Source organism: Apteryx mantelli, chromosome 4, assembly GCF_036417845.1.
Source record: "Apteryx mantelli isolate bAptMan1 chromosome 4, bAptMan1.hap1, whole genome shotgun sequence".
Classification (NCBI taxonomy): domain Eukaryota; kingdom Metazoa; phylum Chordata; class Aves; order Apterygiformes; family Apterygidae; genus Apteryx; species Apteryx mantelli.
The window spans coordinates 46,821,073-46,847,902 of NC_089981.1; the positions used below are offsets into that span (position 1 = coordinate 46,821,073).

The 26,830-nt window shown below is 43.3% G+C and overlaps 1 protein-coding gene across 4 annotated transcripts; it reads left to right on the forward strand.

Annotated features, from left to right (window-relative positions):
- The first annotated feature begins 3,369 nt into the window (after nucleotides 1–3,369).
- VPS18 (VPS18 core subunit of CORVET and HOPS complexes) lies at nucleotides 3,370–21,191 on the forward strand. Of its 4 annotated transcripts, none has more exons than XR_010884150.1 (7): nucleotides 3,370–3,509; nucleotides 8,223–8,364; nucleotides 8,537–8,628; nucleotides 9,342–11,212; nucleotides 11,987–12,867; nucleotides 20,019–20,213; nucleotides 20,966–21,191. XR_010884150.1 is itself a non-coding variant. In XM_067296433.1 (5 exons), exons 1-5 carry the CDS (start codon nucleotides 3,419–3,421, stop codon nucleotides 12,713–12,715), a joined length of 2,925 nt encoding a protein of 974 aa, XP_067152534.1. In that variant the 5' UTR covers nucleotides 3,370–3,418; the 3' UTR covers nucleotides 12,716–14,617. The 4 variants fall into 4 exon arrangements, 1 of the variants encoding a protein (XP_067152534.1); XR_010884149.1 differs by having other exon boundaries at nucleotides 20,019–20,201; XR_010884151.1 differs by lacking the exon at nucleotides 20,019–20,213.
- Nucleotides 21,192–26,830: the final 5,639 nt, after the last annotated feature.

Sequence of the window (26,830 nt, forward strand, 5' to 3'; positions counted from 1 at the left end):
TGGGTTTTATGTATGTGGTATTTTTTTAAGTTGATCACAGTGAAGGAATATTCCACAGTGAGATGGAGTAATGATCAGTACCAGGTCTGTAGTGAAAATCAGTGAGGAAGTCTAGGGTTTACTTCAAATTATAATTGTGTCATTAGGTTATCTCAGGGACAGTTTAAGTCATTTAAATCTGAGCTGCCTTTGCGAGTCATTTAAATCTGAAGCGACCTCTTCCCACAACCACATCTTCCTGCTCTTTCTTCTGCACCAGCACTTGTGTTTAGGTGGTGGATCATACACTGATCTGGTGCAGGACATTGGCCTGGCTCACTCTGTAATCATACATGCAGTAATGCTGCCACAAATAAGGGCTGGATGGTGCAGCCAGGAGTGACAGAGGTAGTATTGTGGGAGCCCAGATTTAGACAGGCTTAATCTGCTGGGAATCTGGACCTTGGATATAGTATATGTTTGCAAGTACCATTATCTAGAATCTGTTCCTCAAAGCAGTTGAAGAGATTAGCATGTTATACAGCAGAAAGGTGTTGATAGCTGTGTCCATAGCCTGAAGAAAATGTTAACTGTTGAAGCTGAAATTCCTGTCAGTGTGTACAAAAACAAGACCAGAGCTTGGGCTTCCAACCCAAACATTTCACCAAAATCACTCAATCCTCTCCCACAAGTCCCTCTAATAGACTTATATTACTACTACACATGAAATGTAATCATCTAATTCTCCATGCACTCTTGGTGAATCAAAGAACTGATAATCTTTTCCATGTAACCCTTGCTCTCCTTTTCAGAATATCAAAACTGTGAACACAGCACTGGGATATAATTATTGCACATGTTTGTAAATTAAATAACCACAGCAGATGATAGTGCAGATAAGCAGGCTTTTGGGCCAGGATCTGGATTAGCTTTAGGCTGATGTTTCATTTCCAAACATGGTGAGGATCTGGCTTCCAATATAACAACACTAAACTCAGATGAAGGTTTCTCATGAAGCAGCAATCCTACCTAGCAATAGTCTTGGCCAGAATGGGAAAGAAAACTTCCACTTCTGGACCTGACCAGGAAAGAAAAGATTAGAAATACAGGTCCTGATCTAGGCTTTGAATAGAAATACCCAATAGAGCTGAACTGTAAGAAAGGTGTGCCCAAATTTCAATTTCAGGCTAATTTCCACTTACATTTTGAGAGTGTGGGTTCTTCCCCCTTAACAAATACCCTTTTCATCTCCTATTGCTAAATATGTGTCTTCAAAAGACAAAAAGTCTTTAAGCAAGGCAATGGGGAAGACCTCATCTGAAATGAGGGGGCCAATTCTGCTCACTCATGTTCCATAAAGATTAGCTGAAGATGCAACTGATGCAGAAAAGGATTACTAGGATGCTCCAAGAAACTAATGGCTTTTTTTTTAAGAGGAGAAAAAGAATTACTTGGTTTGGTAAATCTTGGATCTGGTAAATCAGAATGAAGGCTAAAATTGGCTGTGATTTTTCTGAAGGAAGTTACTGCCAGAATGGGAGAAGGACTATTTACACTAAAGGAGAGTGTTTGAACAAGAACAAATGGACTCAGACTAGCCATGAGTTATTCTAGACTGGAAATCAAAGCTCAAAATCATGAGAGTAAGGAGCACCTGGAACAGGTACCAGCTGGAGCAGTGAGGGGAAAAAAGTACCCATGCTTTGAGACAAGGCTTGACAGGTATAACAAAAAGACTATATGATGCGGTATCTACAAGAGTGGTAGACTGGATCTGATAGGCCAAGAAGTCCTTTCCCACCTCATTTTCCTAAACCTATGTAATTTGTGTGCACCTTTTGAGAAGCTGAATGAGAATATTTGTTGTTTATGATGATAAGGATGATTGGGAAGCAAAGGAATGTGGTTTTGTTGTTTTCGCTCAGAACTGCCACATCAGGATGGTAAACAGCAGAGGCTGTAGCTGGGTCTAGGCTCCTGTCAGTGCCTGTAGGCAGGCTGAGTCAGGAGGAGCCATCCTGTGTTTTTAGCAAAGCAGACAGAGGTGACCCCGCAGAGGCTCTGCATGGGAGTCTTCAGGAACCCAGCTAGCGTGGGACCTGCATTTCTAGCTCAGCATCAGGGAGAAGGCTTGAGGCAGAGTGATGCAGAGAAGCCAGGAAACATAGGTAGATTTGAGGTGGGTGAGGGCATCAGGTTGGAGATCTAGTTTGGAGGGCAGAGGTGTCCAGTAAAAGGGCAGAGGAGAATGGAAATGAAACTTCTTTGCTTGTGCACAGCCAACCACAGAGTATTTCCACCACTACTGGTGGTGCTCCTCACTGCTGGTGGATGTACAAGCTAAAGTGCTGCATTATTTTGTAATGGATCTCTCAGTGTGCTGAAAACCTTCCTATAGCCTGTTTCTTTCTGTATAAAGTATGGGATAATAATATTTCTCTAGTCATCCTAAAAAAGTGTTGTGAAGATTCATTTTTATACACATAATACATAGTATATACTTGTACATCTATATTCATTTTATATATGATGGAAACAAAAAATGCTGTGTTAAGAGATCAGTGTTTATTGTTAATGACATTGTCATAAATTCTACTGGCTTCAGCTAGGGGGTAAAAATGTAAATAGTAATTGATATCATTATCAAAACCAAACCAAAACATAGCTCTGAAGTATTATTTAATGATATACAAACTGAGTCCAACAGGGTCAGTCTAAAAAGCTGGGATAAACTTGTAGAACAAATCTAGCACAATTCAAGGGTGGCCTTATGCCTTATCCCCATATCATTATAAGGCCACGGTCATTATTTCAGCAACAAGGCCAAGCTTTTACTGCTCCCAGCGCTGCGGAGCAGTCACAGCAGAAACGCAAGCACCCCACTCAAGGAAGGTGCCTCCTCTTCCCTTTTGCGATGAGGAAACACCACCCCGCTACCTCCCAGGAGTGCTGCGGCTGCAAACCTTAGTGGAGAAGTGCTTGAAACCAGCCGATTCTCGGCTGCAGTCAGCAGGCACGCCTGCACTGTCCCACAGCTAAGCAGCGGCAGCAGCTCGCTAACGCACTGATCTATCAAGCACAGGGCTGCGCACGCCAGGACTGTAGCAAGAAGTGGCAGACACCAAGCTGCGGCCCGGGCCCTGCGAGCCTTGCTGTGTCCGCACGCACGCCAGGAGCTGGCTACCGGCCCACCAGCCACCTCCAGGGCCTCACGAGCGACAAGAAGCGCCGAGCGACCACACACCACCGCAGCCCCATCCCGCCCGCCGCCATGTTGGGGCAGGGAACAACCCCTCCCTCAGGGCGGACCCGCCCGCGGGGGGCGGGGCCGCCGGGGTGGCGCAGGCGCAATGCGCCGCCGGGCGGCCACGTGACGCGGGTCAGCTGGGCGCGGGTGGAAGCGGCGGCGCCGGTGCTGTGGCCGTTAGCGGCGCCGGCCATGGCGTCCATCCTGGACGAGTACGAGGACTCCCTGTACCGCTCCGCCTCCGTGCAGCCGAGCCGCGCCGCTGTGGGCATCCCGCACTCCGGTGAGGCCGGGGCCGTGCCCCGTTCCGGCCGCCAGCCCCGCGGGGCCTGGGCGCGGGGAGCCGGGGCCGGGCGCCGAGGGGGCGGCTCCGCGGGCGCGGCTCCGCGGGCGCGTGCGGGGCGGGGCGGGGCGGGGCGGGGGAGGCGCCACCGCCGCCTGCGGCTCTTCTCCTCTTCCGCCGTCTGCCGCCTGAGGAGGCCGCGTGCCCGTGGCAGCCGCGGCTGTCCCAGCCCGCGGGCAGTTTACCAGAGGCCTTGTCGTGGAGAGGAGGGTTGCCAGCAAGGCGATCTGTCAGGATCTGTGAAGCTCTGGCATGCCGCGCTGCTTCGGGGGTGTGTGCCTTCACTATGCTACTGTAGCGGCGTGGTGGCCAGTCTGTCGCCTCCTCTGCATGAGAGGCAGTGAAGAAATGGCAGGTGTACCCCGGGATAAATTCAGGGGTCACTCATGGGTTTGTTAATGGTTCCCTATCAAGCGTGGTCTCACACCGTTGTACTGGTGGGGACAGGAACGCAGGTTATGAGCGGTTTCTGCTCTACCTGGTGTTGTCATTGCAGTGCCAGCTGCTGTGCAGAGCTGGCCCTTCCGAGTTACAAGTTTGGAAATGCATGAGCACAAACTCTTTCAACTCTTTTCCTCATGTAGTGTTATCGACTGTTAGCCTTTGGGAGAGCCAGGTTGTGTGATTTGTATACATGGGAAGAATTGATGAATTATATCATACTATGTATGTTAATAATGATAAATACACAGGTGGCATTACTGGGAGTTTAGGTACCGAAACAGATATGATCCTCCTGTTTTTTTAACATGCGTAGTTACTTTTATTGTGTAATTGTATTTATTGTGTGAATAGGTGTTGATACAAAGTGTGTGACTGAAAATTATATTTTCAAGGGCTCAGGTTTCCTTCTTGACTGCTGTAACACTGTCTTCAGTCATGGCTGTCTTACAGTTGAGAAATCTTCCTTTGCCAACATCATTTGTCAGCAAACAGGAAGTTTTGGAAGCTGCTTGATTGCAAAGGCACAGCCTAATTGTGACTGTAACTATTCTTGAATCACATGGCACTGGTGGCTTTGAGCAAAACTTGGAGTGGTAGAAGTTGTGGACAATCTGAAGTTTAAGCAAACTGATTTGGGGAAAAAATGCAAGTAAATAGTTACCTTCCTGAAAGCAGACCTTAATGTTATCCTGGAAATTTTGGAAGATGTAAAGCTTATTCCCCTTTTTTTCAGTTAGCTGTTCCCAGTGCAACACAGGTGCTGTTTTTCAAAGTTGGAGATAACCAAGTAGTGACTCTGATGTTGCAAACACTGAGTACAGCTGAGGTGTAAACTTCAAGTGCTGCAGTTCCAGCATGAAGGGACCTACTTTGACCCTGTAGACTTGACTGATGTCAGTGAAATTAAACCTTTGAACAAATTTAAAGCTCGAGGGGGTGAGGAGGAAGCAGATTTGTCCAGAAATCAAGGTGGGAAATGCTGCATATAGTATCTGACCTTAACAGAAAAGGGATATTGGGGTCAGGGTGGAGAAGACTGTTTGAAAGGGTTATGTTATATGATATAGACATCTCCTTTGTATAGGGAAGTGGAAGCTAGAGAAGTGCATTCTTATCCTGTTATGAACAATAGTTAAATTCCTCATGTAAATGATGATGGTACTACATCTGTTTTAATTGTAATTGATACCATCTTGAAGAGTCCAGAATGCACTGATCTGAACTGTGATTGAAGCTTAAAAAACAAGAATGAACTCCTCCCTGCCCCTCCCCCGCCCCACCACCACCTTTGTATACTTGCTAGATCATTCCCTTTCTTCCCTGAGTTTGGGTTTCCTTGCTCTCCCAGTCAGCCTTGTTTTGCCTTCTAGTGACAATTTGAAAAAAAAAAATTCAGGATTGCCTGAATGAATGTGACTTGATGATCTTTTGGGGATAGTTTGTTCCTTCCACCAGAGTCATCTTTCCTTACACATGTATGTACACACACACACACACACACACACACACACACTTTTTTTTTTTTATCTTCCCCACACACACCCCCCGCCATGGTTAGCTGTGACATCATGTGAAATTCCAGCTTAGGAGCTTTGTCTGCATGTTTTGATCCGCAGTTCACCAACAAATTCAAGCCATGGTGTTGAAGCTCCTTAATCTGAAATGAAGATCATGTATTTTGCTTTTGCTTAACCTGAAATAAAGGGATGTGCATCTGCATGGCTAGATAATGTTTAAGCTGTGGATCAACATGTAGGAAAGTCTTACATGCTGAGCAGAAAGCTGCCTACTCCTATTGTGGTTGCTTTGTCTGTTCCTCTGTGTGCATCTTACCTCTAAAACAAAAGACTGACCTTTAAGACTAGACCTGTAGCTGGTCTAGTGTTGAAGTAGAGGCAAAGAGAAGGCATTGGCAGAACAGGCAGTAGAAGGGATCATAGTGTTAGCAGATTGCTCTCCACTACTGAACTGGCCTTTTCTGCAGCAATTGGGCTAAAATTAGTTTTTCAGGATAGTTTGGGTGAGGTTATAGGTATTGAATATGCTTCTGAGTGGTGCTGTTAATCCCAGTCTACAGAGTGCCAGGACTATTCCCCTTAGGGTGGAAGCAGTCTTTTTCCTCTAAGGTACAATCCCAAGTTTATTCTAGCACTTCCTTTATTCTTTGGGGTTTTTTGCAGGGGAGGGAGGTAATTCCCCTCTTTAAGCTTATTTCTTGCTATTCAGCTGCTTTGGCCTTAGCTTCTTAGCTTCTGTCTGGGCTAACTGCTGCATGGATCTGATTGCTCTAGAAATCCTTCACTCATACATGGCATGAAGCAGATGGGTTAACCTAGCAATGTCTCAGGTCTGTCTTGCTCTTTAGTCTGAGGTAGTATGGTCAGACTGCAATCATTTGCTCTTTCTTTGTTACAGGGTTATGTGAGATTTTGTACATATGGAAAATTCAGGCACTTGAAAGACTTGACTTGCAGGACAGATGTGGATGAAACTTTGATATGTTTGTAGACATACAGATGTTCAAGGATTTTGCTAATGAGTATCACTTGGTTTGTTTTATGTGAATGCCTTCTTATTTTACAGTTGACTGGCATATCTGAGCTCTTTTGTGGTTTTTTGCTTCCTTGTAGGAAGCCCATAAAGAGTGCTGTCCTTGTTTAGAAATAGAATGACATGGTCTCTGCAAGTCCCATGATTTTAGGTGCAGAGGTCTAGCTATCCTCAATGAAAACTAAATCTGTCATATTGCTTCTCTGTCCTGCCACGTGGTGTTAAAGGTTGATCTGTCATAAACCTTCCAGGTTTGTTGCCTGCTTGCCTCTGGCTGGGGCCTTTACGTGTGCTCTGTAGCAAAGGAACTAGTCTTAGTTTGGACTGCTTCTTGTGGTTTGCCCATCTGCACTGAAGATTTTAAGAGGTTTTTAAAGCGGTAGGATTCTAGTGTTGTTTTTTTTTTCTTAATATATTTCTGCAGAATTATGTTACTTCTTTCAGGTCAGACCTCCTTCTCCATTCTCTGCCTTTCCCATCTATATCTCCTTAATAAGTAATCTCTCAACATGCCTCCCTCTGGCTGTCATATTTCCCAAGGTGGCTGGGACTAAACCCACTTAATCAGTGCATACTTAATCAGTGGCATGAGTTAACCCACTCTGGTTGTACTTGCTCCCATTTTGAGTTCACTAAAGTTTTGCTTTGTCAGCCTTAAAATGCGACATATGTCCCACAAAGTGGCCATGCATTGTCAAATTTCAACCCTATACTCTAAGTTAATCAGGCATTTCTCAGAATTCAGACATGGTTTACCAAAGGATCCAAGGACAAGGTTAGTTTGGCTTCAGGTTTGGATTAGCTGTGAAACAGCAAATGAGTTTGAATGAGTTTTGGCTTTCAGGGAGCAGTTTATGCCAAAATTGAGCACTGATTCAGAGATCACTGGGCTTTGGTCTTGTTTTCACTCTAATAAGTGGCTTGCATGCCCTCCAGGAACAACCGAAAGGTTGCAATTGGGATAATGTTATGGCTGGTAAAATGGTGTATGGTGGCATTGTGGCCTCCAGCTGTGTTCTCTGCAGCAAGTAATCCAATGGACTCTTCTCTCTGCTGTGATATCTACTGTGTAGATATATTAAAATATATTTTTATATATATGTGGGTGCTTTAAAAACAACTTTAGCTTGTGAGTGATTGATGTCAAGTATGGTAACTCATTCAATTCTAACACAGAATAAGAGAGAAATATATTTCAATTAATGCCACAGTGGTCGTCGGAGTAGCTTGTATGGGAGTGCCAAATGAGAGCCCTCTTTGTGTCTTGTTTAATACCATCCTTTCTTTCCTGTCTTGAACAAATAAACTGTCAACCAAGGAAAACAAACTACTTTCTGATTCCACTCTTATCTTCAGCTTTTTATGCAGTTCATGACAGTTTCTCTGCAAATCTGTCTATGCACCTTCAAATTAATACTTGTGACAAGCTTGCAGTTCTGTGGGAAGACAGTAAGGCGTATTACTACTTTTGTTTTCTGCTCTGCATTGATGTGAGTGCTGCTCTCAGTGGTCATGCTCCCTGGAGCACACTCCCTTTTTGGTAAAACTCGGAGCAGGGGATGGTCCCTCTTGCTTTCTAGGTTAGATTTTGATGTAGTATGCAGGGTTTTTTGTTTGTGGGTGTGGGGGGTGTTTTAAGTGTACATTTTCTTTTTCCAGGGTATGTGAATGCACGACTGGAAAAGGAAACACCAATATTTAATAAGCAAAGGATTGATTTTGCTCCTCCAGAGAAAATTAACAGCCTCGTGGTCTCCTCTAACCAGCTCTGTATGAGCCTTGGCAAAGACACTCTTCTCAGGTAATGCTGCCAGTGACCTGAAGTTATTGCATGTTTTCCTTGCTTTTTTTATGGAGAACTTCTGATTATAAACTGGATAAGAAGCCATGAACCTGCATATATGGAAAACTGTAAGAAATTATACTTATGTGAACTTTTGTTGATAGCATGCTTTCATGGCTCCTCTTTGCAGGATTGATCTTGGGAAACCAGATGAACCTAATCAGGTAGAGTTGGGACGCAAAGATGAAGCCAGAGTCTACAAGATGTTTTTGGACCACACAGGTGAGGCAATGGACTACACACAATTACAGTGTTTCACAGCAGATGCAATTGAATGTGCCTAGCAAGCATTGGTGAAGGAGTACTTTTTCTGTTCTACAAAAAAGGCAAACAGGTGGTTCTTCTGTGGGCTGGACTCCATTGCCCAGGGGCTCTGCCTACTGATTTGCCTCTGTGCTATTAGAAAAACATTGGTTTGTTATGTTTATATTTCTGCTTTTGAACTGTCTGAAATGAATGCTGGTGCAATCAGGCTATTCTGAGCAAGGCTGCTAAAACCAATAAAGGAAATCCTTGCAGTTGCCTGGTGCTGTATGTATGTATCAGAATTTTTAAAAAGACTGTATAACATCTGCAGCTCACTGTAGTACGGACTGATTTTAAAAAAAACAAACAAACCAAAAATGTGGAAAGATTGATCATTAGTATCACTAGCTACCAGGGACAGAAGAAAACACTGGGAACTGTTTGTCTCTGGAGCATTTCTTGACATAGAAGAATGCCTTTTCACTGAAGCATAGTATATGGACCCCTGTTCTTATTCAGTATGGGAATCCCCCACATTCTTATGAATGCAGATGCCTGGGAAAGTCTTGGATTAAGTATGTTGATATCAATGCTTATCAAATATAAGGCTGAGAAGCCTCAAGAATTTAGCTTGTGGAGGCACAATCTAAATTTGTTCTCTTCTTCCTGTGTCCGTCTCTTGTTGGCAGGCTGTCATCTCCTGATTGCTCTGAACACCAGTGAATGCCTCTACCTAAACAGAAGTGTTCAGAAAGTGCGAGCACTCTCTCGCTGGAAAGGCCACCTGATTGAAAGTGTGGGCTGGAACAAATTTCTTGGTTCAGAGACCAACACTGGGCCTATTCTGGTGGGGACAGCCCAGGGGCAAATCTGTGAGGCTGAGATCTCTGTCAGCGAGGGGAGCCTCTTCAGCACTAACCCCGACCAGTACTTCCGACAGGTTTACACTCTGGAGGAGGAATCGGGACCTGCCCCAGTCTGCTGCTTGGAGATTGAACGAGGAATAGAAGGAAAATTTTTTATTATAGCCACCACTCGAAAGAGACTCTTCCAGTTTGTTGGCAAGGTACCTGAAGGGACAGAGCAGCAGGGCTTCGGGTCCATATTTGCTATGCATGCTGACCATTTGCCCAGCTTCCGGGAGTTTCCAGCCAGCTTTGGCTTCAGTGAAATAGCCTTCTACACCCCCAAACTGCGCTCCAACCCACGTTCCTTTGCTTGGATGATGGGAAACGGTGTCTTGTATGGCACGTTGGACTATAGCCGGCCCGATTCAATTCTGAGTGATGAACGGGTCTGGGTTTATCCTTCTGATATAGACATAACTGTGAACAAGCCTATCTCCATTGTACTTACCCAGTTCCATTTTCTGTTGCTGCTGCCTGATGGGGTGAAGGCTGTGTGCACTCTGAATGGGCAAATTGTTTTTCAAGATCTGTTTCTGGAGAAGTTTGGCATATTAACACGCATGATCAAAGATCCCACTGTCCAGCAGATATGGATCCACACTGAGAAAGTGGTGTTCCGCTACCATGTCCAGCGGGAATCTAGAGATGTGTGGAAGATGTACATGAACATGAACAAATTTGATTTAGCCAAAGAGTATTGTAAAGACCGTCCAGAGTGCCTAGATATTGTGCTGGCAAAAGAGGCAGAGCACTGCTTCCAAAACAAGAGGTACCTAGACAGTGCTAAATGTTATGCACTGACGCAAAGCTACTTTGAGGAAATTGCCCTTAAGTTCATTGAAGCCAAGCAAGAAGAGGCCTTGATGGAGTTTCTAATTAAGAAGCTAAGCAACCTAAAGCCTTCTGAGAAGACACAGACCACTCTGCTGACTACGTGGTTAACAGAGCTGTACCTGAACTGGCTAGGTATATTGGAGGGAGATCCCTCAAAACGGAATCTCTACTTGGATACACGAGAAAAGTTTCGCACCTTCCTGGGCAGCCCCAAAAACAAAGACTGTCTGTTTAATAACCGCGCATCTATTTATGAGCTGCTGGCAAGCCATGGGGACACAGAGCACATGGTATACTTTGCAGTCATCATGCAGGACTATGAGCGAGTAGTAGCTCACCACTGCCAGCATGATGAGTATGATGAAGCCCTAAGTGTACTCTCCAGGCACAGAGATGAGAAGCTGTTCTACAAGTTCTCTCCAGTCCTCATACAGCATATTCCCAAGAAGGTAGTTGATGCTTGGATTTCTATGGGCTCAAGACTGGATGCCAGGAACCTCATTCCAGCCCTTGTTAACTACAGCCAGAGTGCCAGCACCCAGCAGATCAATGAAGCCATTAGATATATGGAGTTCTGTGTCTACCAGTTGGAGGAAACTCAGCAAGCCATTCACAACTATCTGTTGTCTCTCTATGCTTTGTGTCGGCCAGACTCGCTGCTGTCATATCTGGAGCAAGCAGGAACCAACCCAAACAGGATCCACTATGACCTGAAGTATGCACTGCGCTTGTGTGCGGAACATGGGCACCACCATGCATGTGTCCATATTTACAAAGTGATGGAATTATATGAGGAGGCTGTGGATCTCGCCTTGCAGGTGTGTGTGTGTGTGTCTGTGTGTGTGTGTCTGTGCGTGCATGCTACGGCATAAAGGAATGTAGCGGGTTCAAGCTATCTTGAACAACGAAGCACTGAGCGGACATGGACAGGCTTGTCAATATAGGAGCTGTGCAACTAAGTCTAGGAAGAAAGACCTATCTGTTAACTTAGTTCCCTTTTTTTCACAATTGTTTTAAGCAAACTGCTGACTGACAAGCCGTAATTGGGAGTGGAGGGGTGGGAATGGAAAGGAGAGTTCTCTCTGTCTTAAGCTGCATCTCTAACATCAAATTCTTTTAACATAGCTGAGTGTATGCAAGACTTGTATAGCTGTTGTTCAGGATTCTAATTGCTTCCTGTTCCTTGTTGGGATAGTTATCACAGGAGAATGCCTTTGTCAGCTTAGTCTGATTGTCAGGGAAATGTTGTAGTTTTTTCTCTTAACATTGCTGTCTCTTCACTAGAATGTGTGGCCAGCAAAGATACAATAACATAGATTTGCCCTTAATGTAGTGCTGGGCTTTGTTCTTTGCTGCGTGGCAAACAAATCTTCTAGCTGGAGGAATACTGGTGGACAGGAGAGAAGGTGCTTGGCATGTAAACAAGGGGCAGGCTGTAAACTACTGTAAACAGTAGTGCAGCCATAGGCAATGAGACAGCAGTAGAAGTTTTCTACTCATGTCTCCTCAAATGGACAACAAGCTTTGAAGTTGAATGGGGAATAAATGAAGAGGGAAGCTTAACTCAGTTTCCTTGTCTGTTCAACTTCCAGGTGGATGTTGATCTTGCCAAGTCCTGTGCAGATCTCCCTGAAGATGATGAGGAACTTCGGAAGAAGCTCTGGTTGAAGATTGCTCGCCATGTTGTTCAGGAAGAGAAGGATGTCAAGAAGGCAATGGCCTGCCTCTCCAGCTGTGCCCTGCTGAAGATTGAAGATGTCCTGCCCTTCTTTCCAGACTTTGTCACTATTGACCATTTCAAGGAGGCTATCTGTAACTCTCTGGAGGACTACAACAAGCACATTGAGGAGCTGAAAAGGGAGATGGAGGAAGCCACACACAGTGCCAAGAGAATCCGAGAGGACATTCAGGAAATGAGAAACAAGTATGGCTCTGTGGAACCTCAGGAAAAATGTGCTGCCTGTGACTTTCCACTTCTAAACCGCCCTTTTTACCTTTTCCTTTGTGGCCACATGTTTCACTACGACTGCCTCCTCCAAGCAGTTTTTCCAAACCTTCCTGCCTATAAGCAGGCAAAACTTGAAGATCTTCAGAAGAAGCTGGCAGCTGCCAGCCAGCCCTCCAAGGGCCACCATCGTCCTAAGGATGCAGATACTGCTAGCTTGGGGAAGGGACAACAGAGCCGGGAACAGATCAAAGCTGACATTGATGATATTGTGGCAGCCGAATGTGTGTACTGTGGTGAACTGATGATCCGGTCCATTGACAAACCTTTTATTGATCCCCAAAAGTATGAAGAGGAGATGCAAAGCTGGCTGTAGCTTTCCAAATCTGTGACTGCCACTACACCAGAGCAGTTTTGTTCACTACCTGTGAAACTTCTGTAGTGGGGATGTAACCTCCAGAAGTGTGAACACAAATGGCTTCTGTGGAATTAAGGAAAGAATATCATGGTCTTGTTACCAGGATCACAGTGAGTTAGGCTTGAAAATGGGGAGCAATAGATATGGCTGCCTAAGAATTGAAAATTAGTTAGAGCTAACTTACTGGAATCTCCCCCAACTCCCCACCCCCAGCTGATGTTTGCTACTTGCTGTTCTTCTGAGGTTCTCAGTATGAAGTTAATGGAGTGCCTCGTTGCCCAGAAGGAACTGGGAACAGCCTATAGTTTCTGTTTGTTTTCACCTGGACTGCTTCCCTGTTGTGTGGTATTTATTTTGATGAAGACAACCTTAAAGGGAAGGGTAGTGAAGAATACTTAGCAGTGTAGCCTTCATTCATCACTTTCAAAGCTAGAATTGCCTTTGGTTTCTTTTTTGCTGAGAGTCTATAACTACGTACACCGAGAAAACATGAAAGGAGAAATACTCTTGCATATATGTTTTGTAAACATCATGCTACACAAATACATGTTTCTACACAATGTAATATAAGAATGTGTATAATTTTCAAGCAGGAGTGTCTCATAATACAGTTAAGTCATTTGCCTGCAGTTCAAGGGGTACAGTTTGTTTCCCAGAAGCTTTCTGGACAAGCCTGTACAGTTGAAGGGACTCTTCACTGCTTTTGACATACTTCCTAGCCAGTTCACACATCCCTCCCATTTTCCCTATGACTGTCTTTTTATAGTGGGTCTTGGTTTCACCTTTACCCCAAATCAAAATTGATTAAAGGCACTAGTAAGGCTTCAACTGATACTCTGCAAGTAGGAATGTTAGACTGACCATTCGTATTATTCTGCTCTGGTCTTCTTCAAGCTGCACTTGAACATGAGATTATAGTCAGATTCTCTCAAGTTAGAGTAGAGAAAAGCTTTGCGAGTTGATTATTGATGTTAAATTTGCCTTCCCATTTGAAGCCAGTACCTTGTGACCAAGCAGCTTTTGCCTTCATGACTGTATTTGATACTTTTTTGGATGACTACAGGTCAACGCTTCTGTCTGTTGCTCTGAGTTGGAAAATTCTTCCCAGAAAGCAGTGATCACTATTGTGGGTGGGGGAACAAGAAGTTTTCTCTAGCATCTTAGCAGGGGCTCCTTGTTTTACTTCTGAGGAAACTAAAGTTTTAATGAAGCTCTACTGTTTGAGGCTGAATCACAATGGTAGGAATTAGAAGAATGGAATGAACTAAATGAAAAAGATTATTCTTGTTATTTAAGCCAGGACAAAATACTGTCCTCTGAAAAATCTCTTCTGTTCTTTGACATATGTGTGCACTTGTCTTGATCACCTGTCTTGGTCAACTACTCACTTATCCTGTTGATAGGATTGTAGAGAAGGGTTTTTACATCATTGAAAGGGAATGTAAATTGGTTTCTTTAATGAGCTGACATAGGGGTTTTGACAACCATGCAGAGTTCCAGGGAGTTTTCATTAACTGAGGGCTTCAGCTTGTAATGGATGAATTTTATTTAAGTAAAATGACATGAGTACTAAAATGCAGAACTCACAGTAGGAAGATCTGAGGTTTTGAAATCCTCATTTCACTGTTGGAGCCATGGGATAGATTTTCTTATTACTACCACCTGTTAGTGCTTGTTGCTGGCTTATCAGAACCCACTGGTGCAGTGGTTTCAGAAACCACATGCTATAGCTTTCTTTGATTCTAGATAGCCTTTTGCTTTGAATAAATTGATGTGTCTACCAGAAGAATTTGTGATGAAAACTAAGCATGATGTCTTTTGAAGTTCAGCATTAAACCTATTATAACTGGCCACTCATGAATCATCATCTTTTCATTTAAGCAGTGTGATGTTTAAGGTTGTGTATGTCATTAGAAAGCAACAGCAGCCAAAACCAGTTTCAGCCACAACCAGTGGCTGTTTTTCTGCCCTTTAGGAGAAATATGAGTAGAGGCTCATCCTAAAGCAGTGAGTTTTAGTTTCTTTGGGAGGTTCTTAATACTTGTTCCATCTCTTTACTTTTGGGTGTTTGCAGCGTGCTTTTCCTGGTATATTAGAATTATTGTAGCCCTTCATTCTTTTCCTACTAGCGCTACAGAATAGTCAATTTATACAATACTAGATAAGTGTTTCTATTGTGCTCTGAAGAGGAGAAATGTTATTTGCTTATAGATCCTTCCAGGGAGATATGCTGGTCCTTAATATTGGAAGAAGAGTGTGTATGTGGGAACTGTACCACAGAAAGTAAGTTAAAACCCACAAGTCTTTGCCCAAGATGGGGTAATAGGGGAAAGTACCTCAAAAACCTACCAATTCAAATTTTGAGTCACAAAACTAGATTTTTCTTAATGAGCTGTATGCAATGTTTTTCTGAGGGCTGTAGGCTTGTGCAACAGATGCATATACCACAAATCTCACACTTCCTCACCTTTGTTAACTGCAAGTCTTAGTCATTTGCTGTCAAGGCTGTGGAGAGTGTTAATGCCTGCAAAGATCTGGCGCTGATTAAATGACTAGTGCCAGTAGTACAGGAAGCTACATAAAGATGTCTTCTGAACTTCCCTTACATTGTCATGTGCTCCAAAAGTTTGAATAACCATTCACCTGTGCTTCATGGCAATTTTGGAATATCATGCACCAAACAAGGTAAGAGGTTGGGGGGGGGGAGGGGGATAGAGGGAAGTGAGCTGCATATTGTTCTCCCATATATCCAATCTGCAGGATTTCATCATTTGTTTTCAGAATAGCACTTGTATCTTCTCTTCTTGTAATCTCAGCAGTTACCTTTTTGAAATCATAGTCCTCTGTAGCAGGGTTAACACTTTCACAGTTATGGTTTCTCTTACCTATGGATGAACTATATATCAGCTGTTCAGAATGATGTGGCCTTAGGCCTTGTCTGTGTGAATAACCTCTACCATTTAATTTAATGTAGCTGGAGAACAACATAACCAAAAGGGTGGGTGGGAGACCAGCCCTGTTTCACTAGAAAGCTAGGCCAGAATAATTATACTGGCTTAATTTCACATGCTAGATTTATGCTGAAGAAACTGTTATGCAGGCAAGGTCTAAAGCAGATTTGTGCCTACTACCTTACTTCTCTTAGGCTTCAAGTCAGGGACTGGAAAAATGCTGTTAGTTGGGGGAGAAATGGTGAGTATGTGTTATGGTAGAGTTTGTAGAGAATTTCAGAAATACTTGCTGTTGGCCTAACCATTTGGAAGCAGCTAACATGCTGAGAGCTGTGTGTTTTGTCTTATTTCTAAAACTAAATGACTGGGTTGGAAATTTAGCAAGGCAAATTCTTAACAAGCCACTAGATGTCATTGCTCTCCATTAAAATACTGATGTTTGCTGCAGAGGTGCTAGAGGTGTTCTGCAGAAGTAAGAATCTTGCAGAATAATGAGCTACTGAAGCAGGACCTAGTGTCTTTCTGTGTGAGATGTGGAGACAGACCTATAAGCTAATTGTTGGAGATGCTAAAGAATTGTCTTTAACTGAAAGACAGTTTGAGTTTACGGGATCACTAGTCTTCAGGTTCTGAATTTTAAAAGCTAGATTTACTCTGTTAACAAATTAATACCAGCCCTCTTGTGTTTAACTGCATTCCAGTGTAAATTCCTGCAGACCTATCCAATTTAGTAAGGTGTGGAGAGACCATCACTGGGCTTGGAGTTGCAGCATCTGATGGCCTTAGATCTGGCCGTTCTTGTTTGCCTCCTCTTTACCCTGCCCCTGTAGCAGGGGTGGTGGAAGTGAATGTGACCTCGCTCTTTAGCTGCCAGAGTTCACATTTGGTGTGTTTGTTAAAAGCACCATTAAAGCTGGGTTTGCAGTATGATACTGGACTCTGACCTGCAGGAACAGAGAAGTTAGCATGTTTGCTTCTGCCTCTGAATTATGGGGGTCATAATCCCAACAGCGGGGCAGACAGGAGTAGGGACATCTTGAATTCCAACAGAATTAACTGTTGTAGTTTGACTCAGCCTGTAATCATGTATTAGCATGTAGTTCTTGGAATGGTTAGTTCCTGTTAGCTATGCTCCATCACTGTTGGTGTGTAGGCTGGTTTTATCTATGTTTAGAAGTGCAAATACATAGCTTCCAGTGGGAATTGATGGGAAGTCTGTTGTTCCTTGCATCTTAGTCCCATAGTCCTGTACTGAGCTGTGGGAAGATAGACTGGAAATGGGTCTCTTCCTTGCAACAAGTGTGATTAGTTGAAATTTGAGGTTTGAAATAGCCAGGACTTATGGAATCTTATGTGTGTGTGTGTGTGTGTGTGTGTATATATATATATATATATATATATAATATGTATATATATTCAATCCAGATGGACTAAATATTTTCTCTAGAATAGACTGAGTACCATGCAATTCACTGTGGAATGTCCATTTGGTGTTTATACGAAAATTTTATGGCATCCTCAAAGCAGAAATGTGTTGGCCAAGAGTTCCTATTCTGCCCTTCTGTATATGGGGGGGGGGATGCCCTGGAAAGGGGAGGGAAGAGTGTTTTACATATAATAACTTGGCCAAACTTTAGATACCTATTTCACTTCAGTGAAGTTTTCCCAGGGGAACTGCAGTACTGATGGATTTGTACTTTTCATACTGAGGTGCTGAGGAGGAAAAAGCTCATTTCATTGGGAATAGCATTAAAATTTTGGTGAGATTGAAGAGTTTAGGGCTTGAAAGTGAAAATGGTTACAGGAATACTTTAAATTTGCACTGGTTTGTGTATAGGTTCAGCTCCTAAACTATTTGATGTCTCTGATCATGCCCAATCCTGATTTTTCTACCTTCTCATGAGCCCCCTTTAGGATTTGAGCTTCATGCCCTTACTGTGATTTTGGAGACTCATGATACTTCCCCCTCAGCTCAGTTTTTGGGTTTTTTCACCCCCAGATCTCATGGAAAGGCATTAAGCTACTTTTTTTGAGGGGTATGAGCTACTTTTGGGGGGTATGAGCTTTAAAGCAACCAGGTCTGCAATGGTTTTGGTTGAAGGAGGGGAAAAGTTTAAACAAACTTATTAGATCTGCCTGCTGAAACTGGTTGGGATGGAGAGAAAAGGGAGCTCAGAGCTGAGCATTTCTTCTCCATGATGGCCAGAAGTATTGGAGGGAGCTTGTTTGAATCAGACTGGTTGCCTAGGAACAAAGAAGCTACAGGAGCACTCCAAGGCTACAAGTATAGCTGTAACTGATCCTACAGACTCTCCTCTGTCACTGTGGGGCAGCTCACCAGAGGACAGTTTCCAGCTTGCAGCAAGTCAGTACCGGGTTCAGACTTGCCAGAGTGCTTCAGAGCCCTTCATAGTACACTGCCTGTCTTATTTGTGTGAGGTGCTGTCAGTGCATGGCTTTAAGGCAGTTCTGTCTGTGTTGTGCTGGTGCTCTTCTAGGTATATCCAATTTCATTATATATGTATAGTAAAGTGCTGTAATCAGAATTATGACTGTATGTTCAGTTTTTATCACAGTCTCCTTGCACATTCTTATTGAAATAGTATCTAGGAGACCTTGTTCTGGGCTAGAACCTCACCATATCAGATATTGTAGTATAACGACACACCAGAAAAGCATTAATGCTGTCGCAGTTGAGTCTTTAGGTATATGGTCATGTTTAATGTTGTTGTTCTCATGCATTGTCTCGCTGCTACCCTGCCCTCCCTCCCCCAAGGGGGGGGGGGAGAAAAAAGCAGACTCATTCCTGTGCAGGATGAACCCTGCTTCAATTACTCCATAAATTGTTTTCTCTTTATTCATTACATAGCCCCAGGCTTTGCACCATCCAGACCCTGTCCTAAATTCAGGATCAACTTTAGAGGTTGCTGTAGCACCGAGTACTGTACCTGAAGTCTGCAATTTTTTTACTTGGGAGAGGATGTCTGAAACATGGATTCTTTTCTCCAAAGTGGAGATTCTTGTGGCATGGCACTTTCATACTCTTAGTGCTATTACCAGTTTATATGTTCAGGGTGCAGCTCCCCTTGATGATCTGTGAGTGTTAAAGATCTGTATTCAACAAGCTGATGTGCTCATCAGTTGCTTGTGAAGAGCTGAGCATCTATTTCTTCATCATACACGAGCTCTGTAGCATGTGTAGGGATGCCAGTGAGCTCCTCAGAGGAACCTTAACAACCTTATTCACAACTAGTCTTTCTTCCCGCACCTCCTTTCCCTATGCATTTCACGCAGTTTTGCTTCTGCAAGACAAGGAGGTAGAGTTCCCGTAGCTGTTTGTTGTACCTGTGCTTTATACTCAAGGTACATGCATCCTGTGAACAGGCATAGACAGAACTCCTCTGCAGAAGAACGGGGTGGTTAATGGGACTTAGACTGTGAATGTAAAACTATGTAAAAAGCAGCAGAACGTTTCTGGTCCTCAGGCCAGCTGATGGCTGCAGAGCTGTGTTAGCGTGGGAATGGGCACAAGCTGATGTGTCTGTGCAGCATCAGGCTGTCTCAGTGCACAGAGACTTCCATCATCTGCTTCCAAACACCACATAGATGCGCTGTATCATAAAGGTGCATGCAGGCTGGACCTGAATTGATGCGTGTAAAGCAATAGCTTTGGCATTTCCCAACTTTGCAGGAGCTCATACATCTCTGCCATGCTGCTGTGTTGACTGTGGACTGGGTTTTCTTCAGAAGGGTATTTGACCTAGCCTCTTGTTTGTTTAACACCTAGCTTGTTTGCTTCATCACTAGCTGAGAGTATTATTGGTAGTGGTTTCTGCAATAGAAGTATATGCTCAGGAGAAACTGAACCAGAGTCCACCCCTAATTTCCTGTTTCATATTAAATGGTTCACTCTATGTGGCAGCTTATGCGAAAAGGATTGAACAACTGGCTTTGGTATCCAAAAGTAGGTACTCTCTGTTTTGTTCAATTGAAATCCAGGTGCCCGTCACTTGGCATGGGACTTGTTCTTTGGAACGCAGCCTGAACTCGGAGGCTGCTGGACTCTACTTAAGCAGACATCTGTGTTTTCCAATTAGTTCAGTTATTCAACAGTGTTTTTCATCTCTTTGCATGTACGTACTGAACAGATTTTCTAATAAATAAATGATTGCTGTGGTACAGGGTTCATTTAAAAAAAAATAAGGACTTTTTTTTTTTTTTTGAGACAAGGCACGTAGTGTGGGGTTTTTTTGTAAGGTATATTTTGATCTCTGTTGCTTCAACTTTGTTTCTCTTTTCTCTTCGTACAGAAGGGTATGTAAATTGGACCGGTGCCTTTGGATAAATTAGGAATGTTACAGATGAAGATGAGCATGAAGGCTGCTGTATTAGTTTTCTAGGACTTCTCTCTGGAGACATGGTTGAGACAATTATTAGCAGCTGCTCCAGCTGTTTTTAATGGCTGCTGTCTGTCTTGTATTCATGTGAACAAGGTATTTATTCTGGTAAGAGCCTGTGAAGGTATAGGTAGCCAAAATTTTTTGGTCTTTGGCTAATTAATATTCATAGCAAAATAGCTGTTGTCCAGTTTTTCTCCCAGTGGCTATGAAGACAGCATTAATATGTATAGTTAGTCTGGCTGGTAAAATAAAATACATGTAGCTGAAGCATATGTTGCCATCCTTGATAACAAGGCCATGAACTAACATCAGCTCATGCTTTTTAAAAAGACTAAACAGAGTGTTGCTGGGTGAGGAGGAAGCTGTGGGAGTTGAGGCTTACTCTCCTAGATGTCCCAATTATTTGTTTAATACTTGCCTGTGTGACACAGCCTGACTGTCTGAGTGACATCTGCATTTGTGTTGTAGTGTACATTCTGCTGAGCAGCCTTTTGGGGGAGAAAAGCTCTTCCTTATGTTCTGCAGACTGTTTCAAACGCTTGCCTGCTTGCCCAGTTAATGGGATTGGAATAACTATGACCATAATGTCATCTTGTTGTCCCAGATCATTCAGATAACAATCCTTCTGCTATGTTCTTCTAAAAGGTTGCTTATGATAATCCTCTGTTCTTCAAGGACTTGCAGAGCCCAGGTTTCCAAGCATAAAATACTTTAGCATAGGAAATGTCTAATGAAAGTGGAGCATACAGAAACCCATTCCATAATAAGGCAGATCTTGTTTTCATTCTGTCAGAAAATGTTAGCGAGAAAGTAAGTGTAAACTGTAAAGTAACTTGGGTTTTTTTTATTTCTTTCAGCTCATAAATTTCTCTAGGAACATATGAAGGACATAAATATCCTCTTTTGCAAGTCTGAGTGGGTGCAAATCGGTTATCATGGACTTTTGTGTTTGTAAATAGTGTATTTTTTTTAAATTTGTTGTTGGCTGTTGACTGAGAAATGTCTTGTCATCCTTGATTTACTCAATGTTTGTACACACAGCATGAGTTTTTAAACTGCGAAATAAAGCAATGCATAGCAGTATTGAGTAGTCAGTAAGGGTAAACTCTGGCAATAGCTTCTTTGCCAGTGTAGAGCCTGAGTTTGCTCCCTGCAAGTTGCTTTTCTCTGCAACATGGTAGAATCCTTCAGAAGCAGTGGGGAGTTTTCAGTGCCCCTTGTATCCTTTCAGAAAGGTACCTGGAAGATGTTAACTTGTTGGAGTCGAGTGATTCATCATTGTGTTCCAGCAGCCTTGGGTTACAGGCAGTTGCTCACTTGGTACTGTGACACCTGAGCCAATAGTAAAGTGTGGGTTATTTGCCTGCCGGGGATCATCTTGTCCTGCACTGAGTTACTCTCTGAAGAAAATCACCCCCTTGGGAAGTTTAAGCTGTTGCTTATAGTTAACTTAGGGTGAGGTGGGGGAAGGGAAGAATTTCTGGAAAGTACTGGTATTGCCAGTCCTTCTTTCAGCACATCTGTGTGGTGCCAGTCCAGAGCCTCCAGCAAGCTTGCTCTCTGTAAAAGTCAACAGAAATCTGTAGGTAGAGCCTTGGGCAAAAGTGCAAAGTGCCCTCTTCTTATTCCATTCTTCAGAAGTCAAAACACTTTTGGAGCTGAATGCCTTCTTTTGCTGCCCTGAATCAGCAGTGGTGGTGGAGCCCGTTCTTCCTGATGCCTAGTATGTTCTGCCTTTTTATTCGTTCTTCTGTCACTGGGACAGACACCAGCTCAGCAGCTAGCTCTGCCTCCTGCTCACTCCCTTCTGCCTTCTCTGCTTACTGCTCTAGCAAAGAACTCCTGCCTGATCAAGTTTGATTCTGACATAAATACTAAATATGGGAAGGGTTAACAGGGGAGGAGGTGAAACTCCCTGAGACTGAACTTGAAAGATATAGAAGAAAGGAAAGGAATTATGCTGAGGGAGTAACAACAGAAGCCTGCTGGCTTCCAGACTTGGGAAGGATGAAATGTGGGAGAGAGACCAAAACTGTGCCAAGGTAGTGTGGCACTTGTAGCTTTGCAGCCTTTATTCTGCTCCAGCAGAACTATTAAGGGTTGTGCAAAATACTTGCTCCTAGCCAAGCTACTTTCCTGAAGGGTATATTTCTTTTCTTTGTGAATCACAGAGAGGAGCAGTCAGAGAAGGTTGTGAGGAAAAGTGTCTTAGATATTTATCACTTGTGACAGATGTAGAGGATGAGCTACAAACCTCCAATATGGGAGGAGCAGGAAGGAATTAGAGTAGGACAGAGCATACACTGGATACAAGAGGGTTACTGATGTGTAAATAGCACCTTCTGATTTTTGTTGGGTGTCATGCCTAGCCTTTAGGTGCTGCTTGAGAAGGGCTTTTCTTTCCTAAGCTACCCTGTACATGTCCCTGAAATACTCGGGATCCTTAAAATACCCTTAGATGCTGACGTTCACACAGTTGAGTCACTACTAAGGTGTTAGCAGGGATATTGTCATGTCTTTGAACTAATGCCTCCTCTCACTTTCCCAATGTGGCTGTTTAGCACTATCTAAGCAGTGAAGGAATAGGATGGCTGTTTCAATAAAGCTTGAGATTAAACCTAAAAAGACTGCTCACAGTAGTGTAGTCATATTAAAGAACTGAGGCTGGATCTTCATATTTCCTCACTTCTTTATCAGTGTTACAAATAACATTCAAAGAGGATTTGGCTTCTCACTGTGTCCCCTCCGTTCTGACTAATGCCACTAATGAGTATGGGAGGCTTGAGACGGCTGGAGAAAGTAATCCTTCCACTGACACATAGCGATCTGATCTTGCACAGAAGGGGCTGAGTTCTTCCCCTTTTCGAGGTGGGGGTCACACAATATCCCCATTTCAAAAAAAGTCAGTGCAATTTTGTCTCTCTACCAGTTCTATTTCTCTTTCCTCCCTGAAGCTTTAAGTTATGTAAGTTGGGTTGCAATCTGTTGAGATTCCTTGGTTTTCTGTGGCAGTCCAAGTTGCTAGTCTACAAAAAGCTGTAGTGTCTGGATCCCCTCTATCTGTGGGGATGTAAATGCAACTGAACCTGCATGTCAAAGGCTGCAACTGTGGAATGGGGGCTGCAGCAACTTCCCTGAAATGCTGAATTGAAAATGGTTGTTGGGTTTAATAAATGTGGTTGTTGCTCTCTGCCCTAATGCAATCCAACATGTATTGAAGGCACCATTTTCCTTTCATAGCAGGAAGGAAATGAGATCTGTATTTCTTGGGAATATGCTTCTAAAACCAACTGGTTGTGTTCCTCTGCCACTTTTTATTGCCTTTATATAGTAAAGATTCATGTCCTTGGTTTCTAAACACAGCAGCCCGCGTGTTAGCTCCCTGGAGGAAATAGTTTCTCTGCCAGGTTTCAGATGTCACAGTCTCATTAACATCTTAGCTCAGGCTTTGGTGTTCCTCTCCCGTGTTCAGGTGCCCTAGTAAGGATTCTTATCACCCCAAAACAGTTACTCTGGATCCCAGCCCAGCATGCGTGGGCACTGGCAGCACTTGGATATTTATAGGGATTTCTACTTCCTTCTTTTCTTTGGACCATTTTCTTGCTTATTACAAGAATTCTGTGTTCCTTCCATGCCCCAATGAATGTGACACTACCAGGGCTGTGTATGCACTTTAGATGTTATGTATGTACCCTCCCAGCAGCTGGGACCAATGCAAGCAGGAGGATGTGATGCAGCAGTAGCCTGCAAGGCACAGTAAAAAAGAGCCACTGCTTCTTTTGCCCCCTTTCATAGTTTGGTGTACTGACACAAACCCAATCTTATCAGTTGCTGATGCACTAGACTGTAAGTCATAGGCATGTGTCCTATATTCTGTTCTTCCAGTCAGTGTGGTGGTTAAGTCTGACAGAAAGATGGGACAGGTACTTGTATTTTAGGTTATCACAGTAAAAGGCAAGAAGTTTCAATGCTGCTTTGTGCACTGTATTTTCCTTCCAACTTTTGCAGTTATGAGAGACAGGAGAATAGCCTTAGGGAGATTATCTCATCTTGTTGATTTACTGTATCATTGCTAAAGTTGGATAACTTGAGCACCATTATAATGTGATTAGAGATTGTCAAATGCTCTGAAATTTTTTCCAGTGGAGACTGTTGCCTGTGTGTATACAGAGGGGGAGAAGCTTATATAGCATGGATGCGATCTTTCAAACAGTACAGTACTGGCTTTTTTTGTTTGTGTTTTTGGACTTTTTTTTTTTTTTTTTGGATCTTCGTAAGGTAAATTGATAGTCTTATTCTTACAGAGGTATTTCCGCTTTCCCCTTAAACTTCCATCTCATACTGTCTAGGATAACTGTGGTGGAGAAGAGACAGCAGCTGTGGTAGTTACTTGACAGCTTCATGTGTGCAGAGTAGCTCAAAGCACATGCTGACTGGCCAGCCAGCTGATGAAGGGAATGCAGAGCAGCAAATTCCCCTTTGCTTTCCCTTACTGGAGGTACTGGCTGGGTTTCTCTGTTCTATCCAGCTGCTGTTTCCCACAAAACTTGTAGGAATCTGGTTACTTTGAGACTTCTGCCTCATTCTGAAATTTAGTTGAAATCTGCCAGTAAGCCTCTGTTGGGAGCTCAGTGCCAGCAAGTGTGATTTAAAAAGCTTTGCTTCTTTGGAAGCTAGGGGAATAATGAGAATGCTACATCTGAGCAAGATGTGGAAGGACTATGTGGAGTGGAGCAGGACCCTGAATGCAGGGGAAAAACCTGCAGGGGCTGTTGTTTGAGCAATTCTTATCAGAAGGCACTAGGAGATTTGGAGCCATTGTTGAAAGTGTCCGTAGCATCCACTACTCCTCATTAACAGATGGTTTTAAGAGGCAAACATGGAAACGTAAACTCTTGCATGTTTGTTCTTGCTCTGCTCTGTGCCTCTCCTGGCAGTGCTCACTGGCATAATCTGTTGGAAATGAACCTTTTACTAGAGGTGTCATTATAGAGGTGTCATTACAGAGGCTGGTATAATTTGTCCCACTGCCTGTAGCAAATTTATCTCTTCCCCCTCCAGACTCCTTGCACAAGAAGGAATTCTGTCAGAATGATGGAGAAATGCTGGGTGCAGGATCTCACACTTGTGACAGGCAAACCTTCTCATGGTATAAGTTGTGGGTGTATGCATGTGTGGGGTTTTTTGTTGTTTTTTTGTTTGTTTGTTTGTACTTCCATTGCCAGGATTGTCCCCACAATCCTCTACCCCAATTACCCATTGATTAGGGCTTCTCTGGTAATCTGCCAGATGCAAGTTTGTTACCAACAGATGGCAGAAAGCATTTGAGGTAATGAGAGAAAGGATAGCGATTGCTGATCTGCATAATAATCAGTTTGTGAACAGGCTTCATGGTTTTTCTGTGTTTCCACTGGTTCAAAGATTACACTGCCAGAGAACCAGGCACCTTCTCGTCAGTTGAAGAAATAGTAATGGAGGAACCTGTTTCTGTCCAGCCACTGTCAGGATTTCTGAAGATACACCCACTGCACAACAGTGCTGTTGAGATTGGACCCAAAGTGCTAGAAATGAACAGCCAATCCTCTTGCAATCAAGACCTTTTACCAACCAATGTGGTCAGAAATACTTCCCATTCTGCTATCTCATCCTGTCTCCCCAGCTTTGCCACAAGGTAGGAAGATCTTCAACCCCTTTGCACCAGCATCAGCTTTGCACTGTCTGATGCCCAGTCTGAAAAATGACTTTTCACTTCAGTGTCTTTTGGGGTTCTTCAACCCAATTCTGCTGCTTTGCACATTGAGTCAGCCACTTCATTGCCACTTACAAATCCACATCTAAACCATTCTGGAGTCTTTGCAGAAAGAAGTCTTCTCTGATGTACTCTAGAGCAGTGTTACTAGAGTTATCTATATCATAATTCACTGGTTTCCTATGCTATGCAAGACCTATAGTATGGATTTCTATTGTTTGCCTGAAAGCTATATGTATTTGGGCTGCAATTACATTAGCAATTGTCCACGTATGAAACAAGCCAGGTACACTCACTCAAAAATCATCTTATCTTGCTGCCATTCACTGTGAATTTTTCCAAAGGATTTGGATTAAAGAAGCTTTTCAGAAAGCAGCCCCATGTACATGCAGTAGGTACCAGTGCAGTATCAATCTCTATTTATTCCGTAAGTGGGCTGGTAGACACAGAGACCAAGCTTCCATCCAACCCTTTTACTTTGTGATATCCCTCTCTTGGTTCAAGATCTAGATGGAGTTATTTGAAATTGGACCTGATCCCACTGAACAGTAGTACAGATGATCTCCCTGAGAACTCTTTCCTTCTGCCCTGGGTGCTGATAGTACGTCAGCCCCCTGCCAATTCTCTGGAAGAATAGCATTTCTCAGTCTCATGTGTATCACATGCAGCCGTGTACTTGTCTCTAGTAATGTTAGTGTCTGAAGCTTACAAGGCAATTGCTAGCTATTCATATAAGTGTTGCAACTATAAAATGTGGAGGAAAGAAAGAGTTCTGGTTTTGAGCTTATCCAGTGAGAAATAGTCTAAAGAAAAGGCTTTAGTCTACTACAGACATTGCTATTGATTAAAGAATTTTCCTATCCTTCACCTGGTTTCTAAGGAAACAAGGTCGGGGCATCTCAGCTCATGCATGTGTGTCATAGCCTCTTTTTTGGGGGCTGTGTTTTTCCTTTACAATTTCTGAATCTGTTTA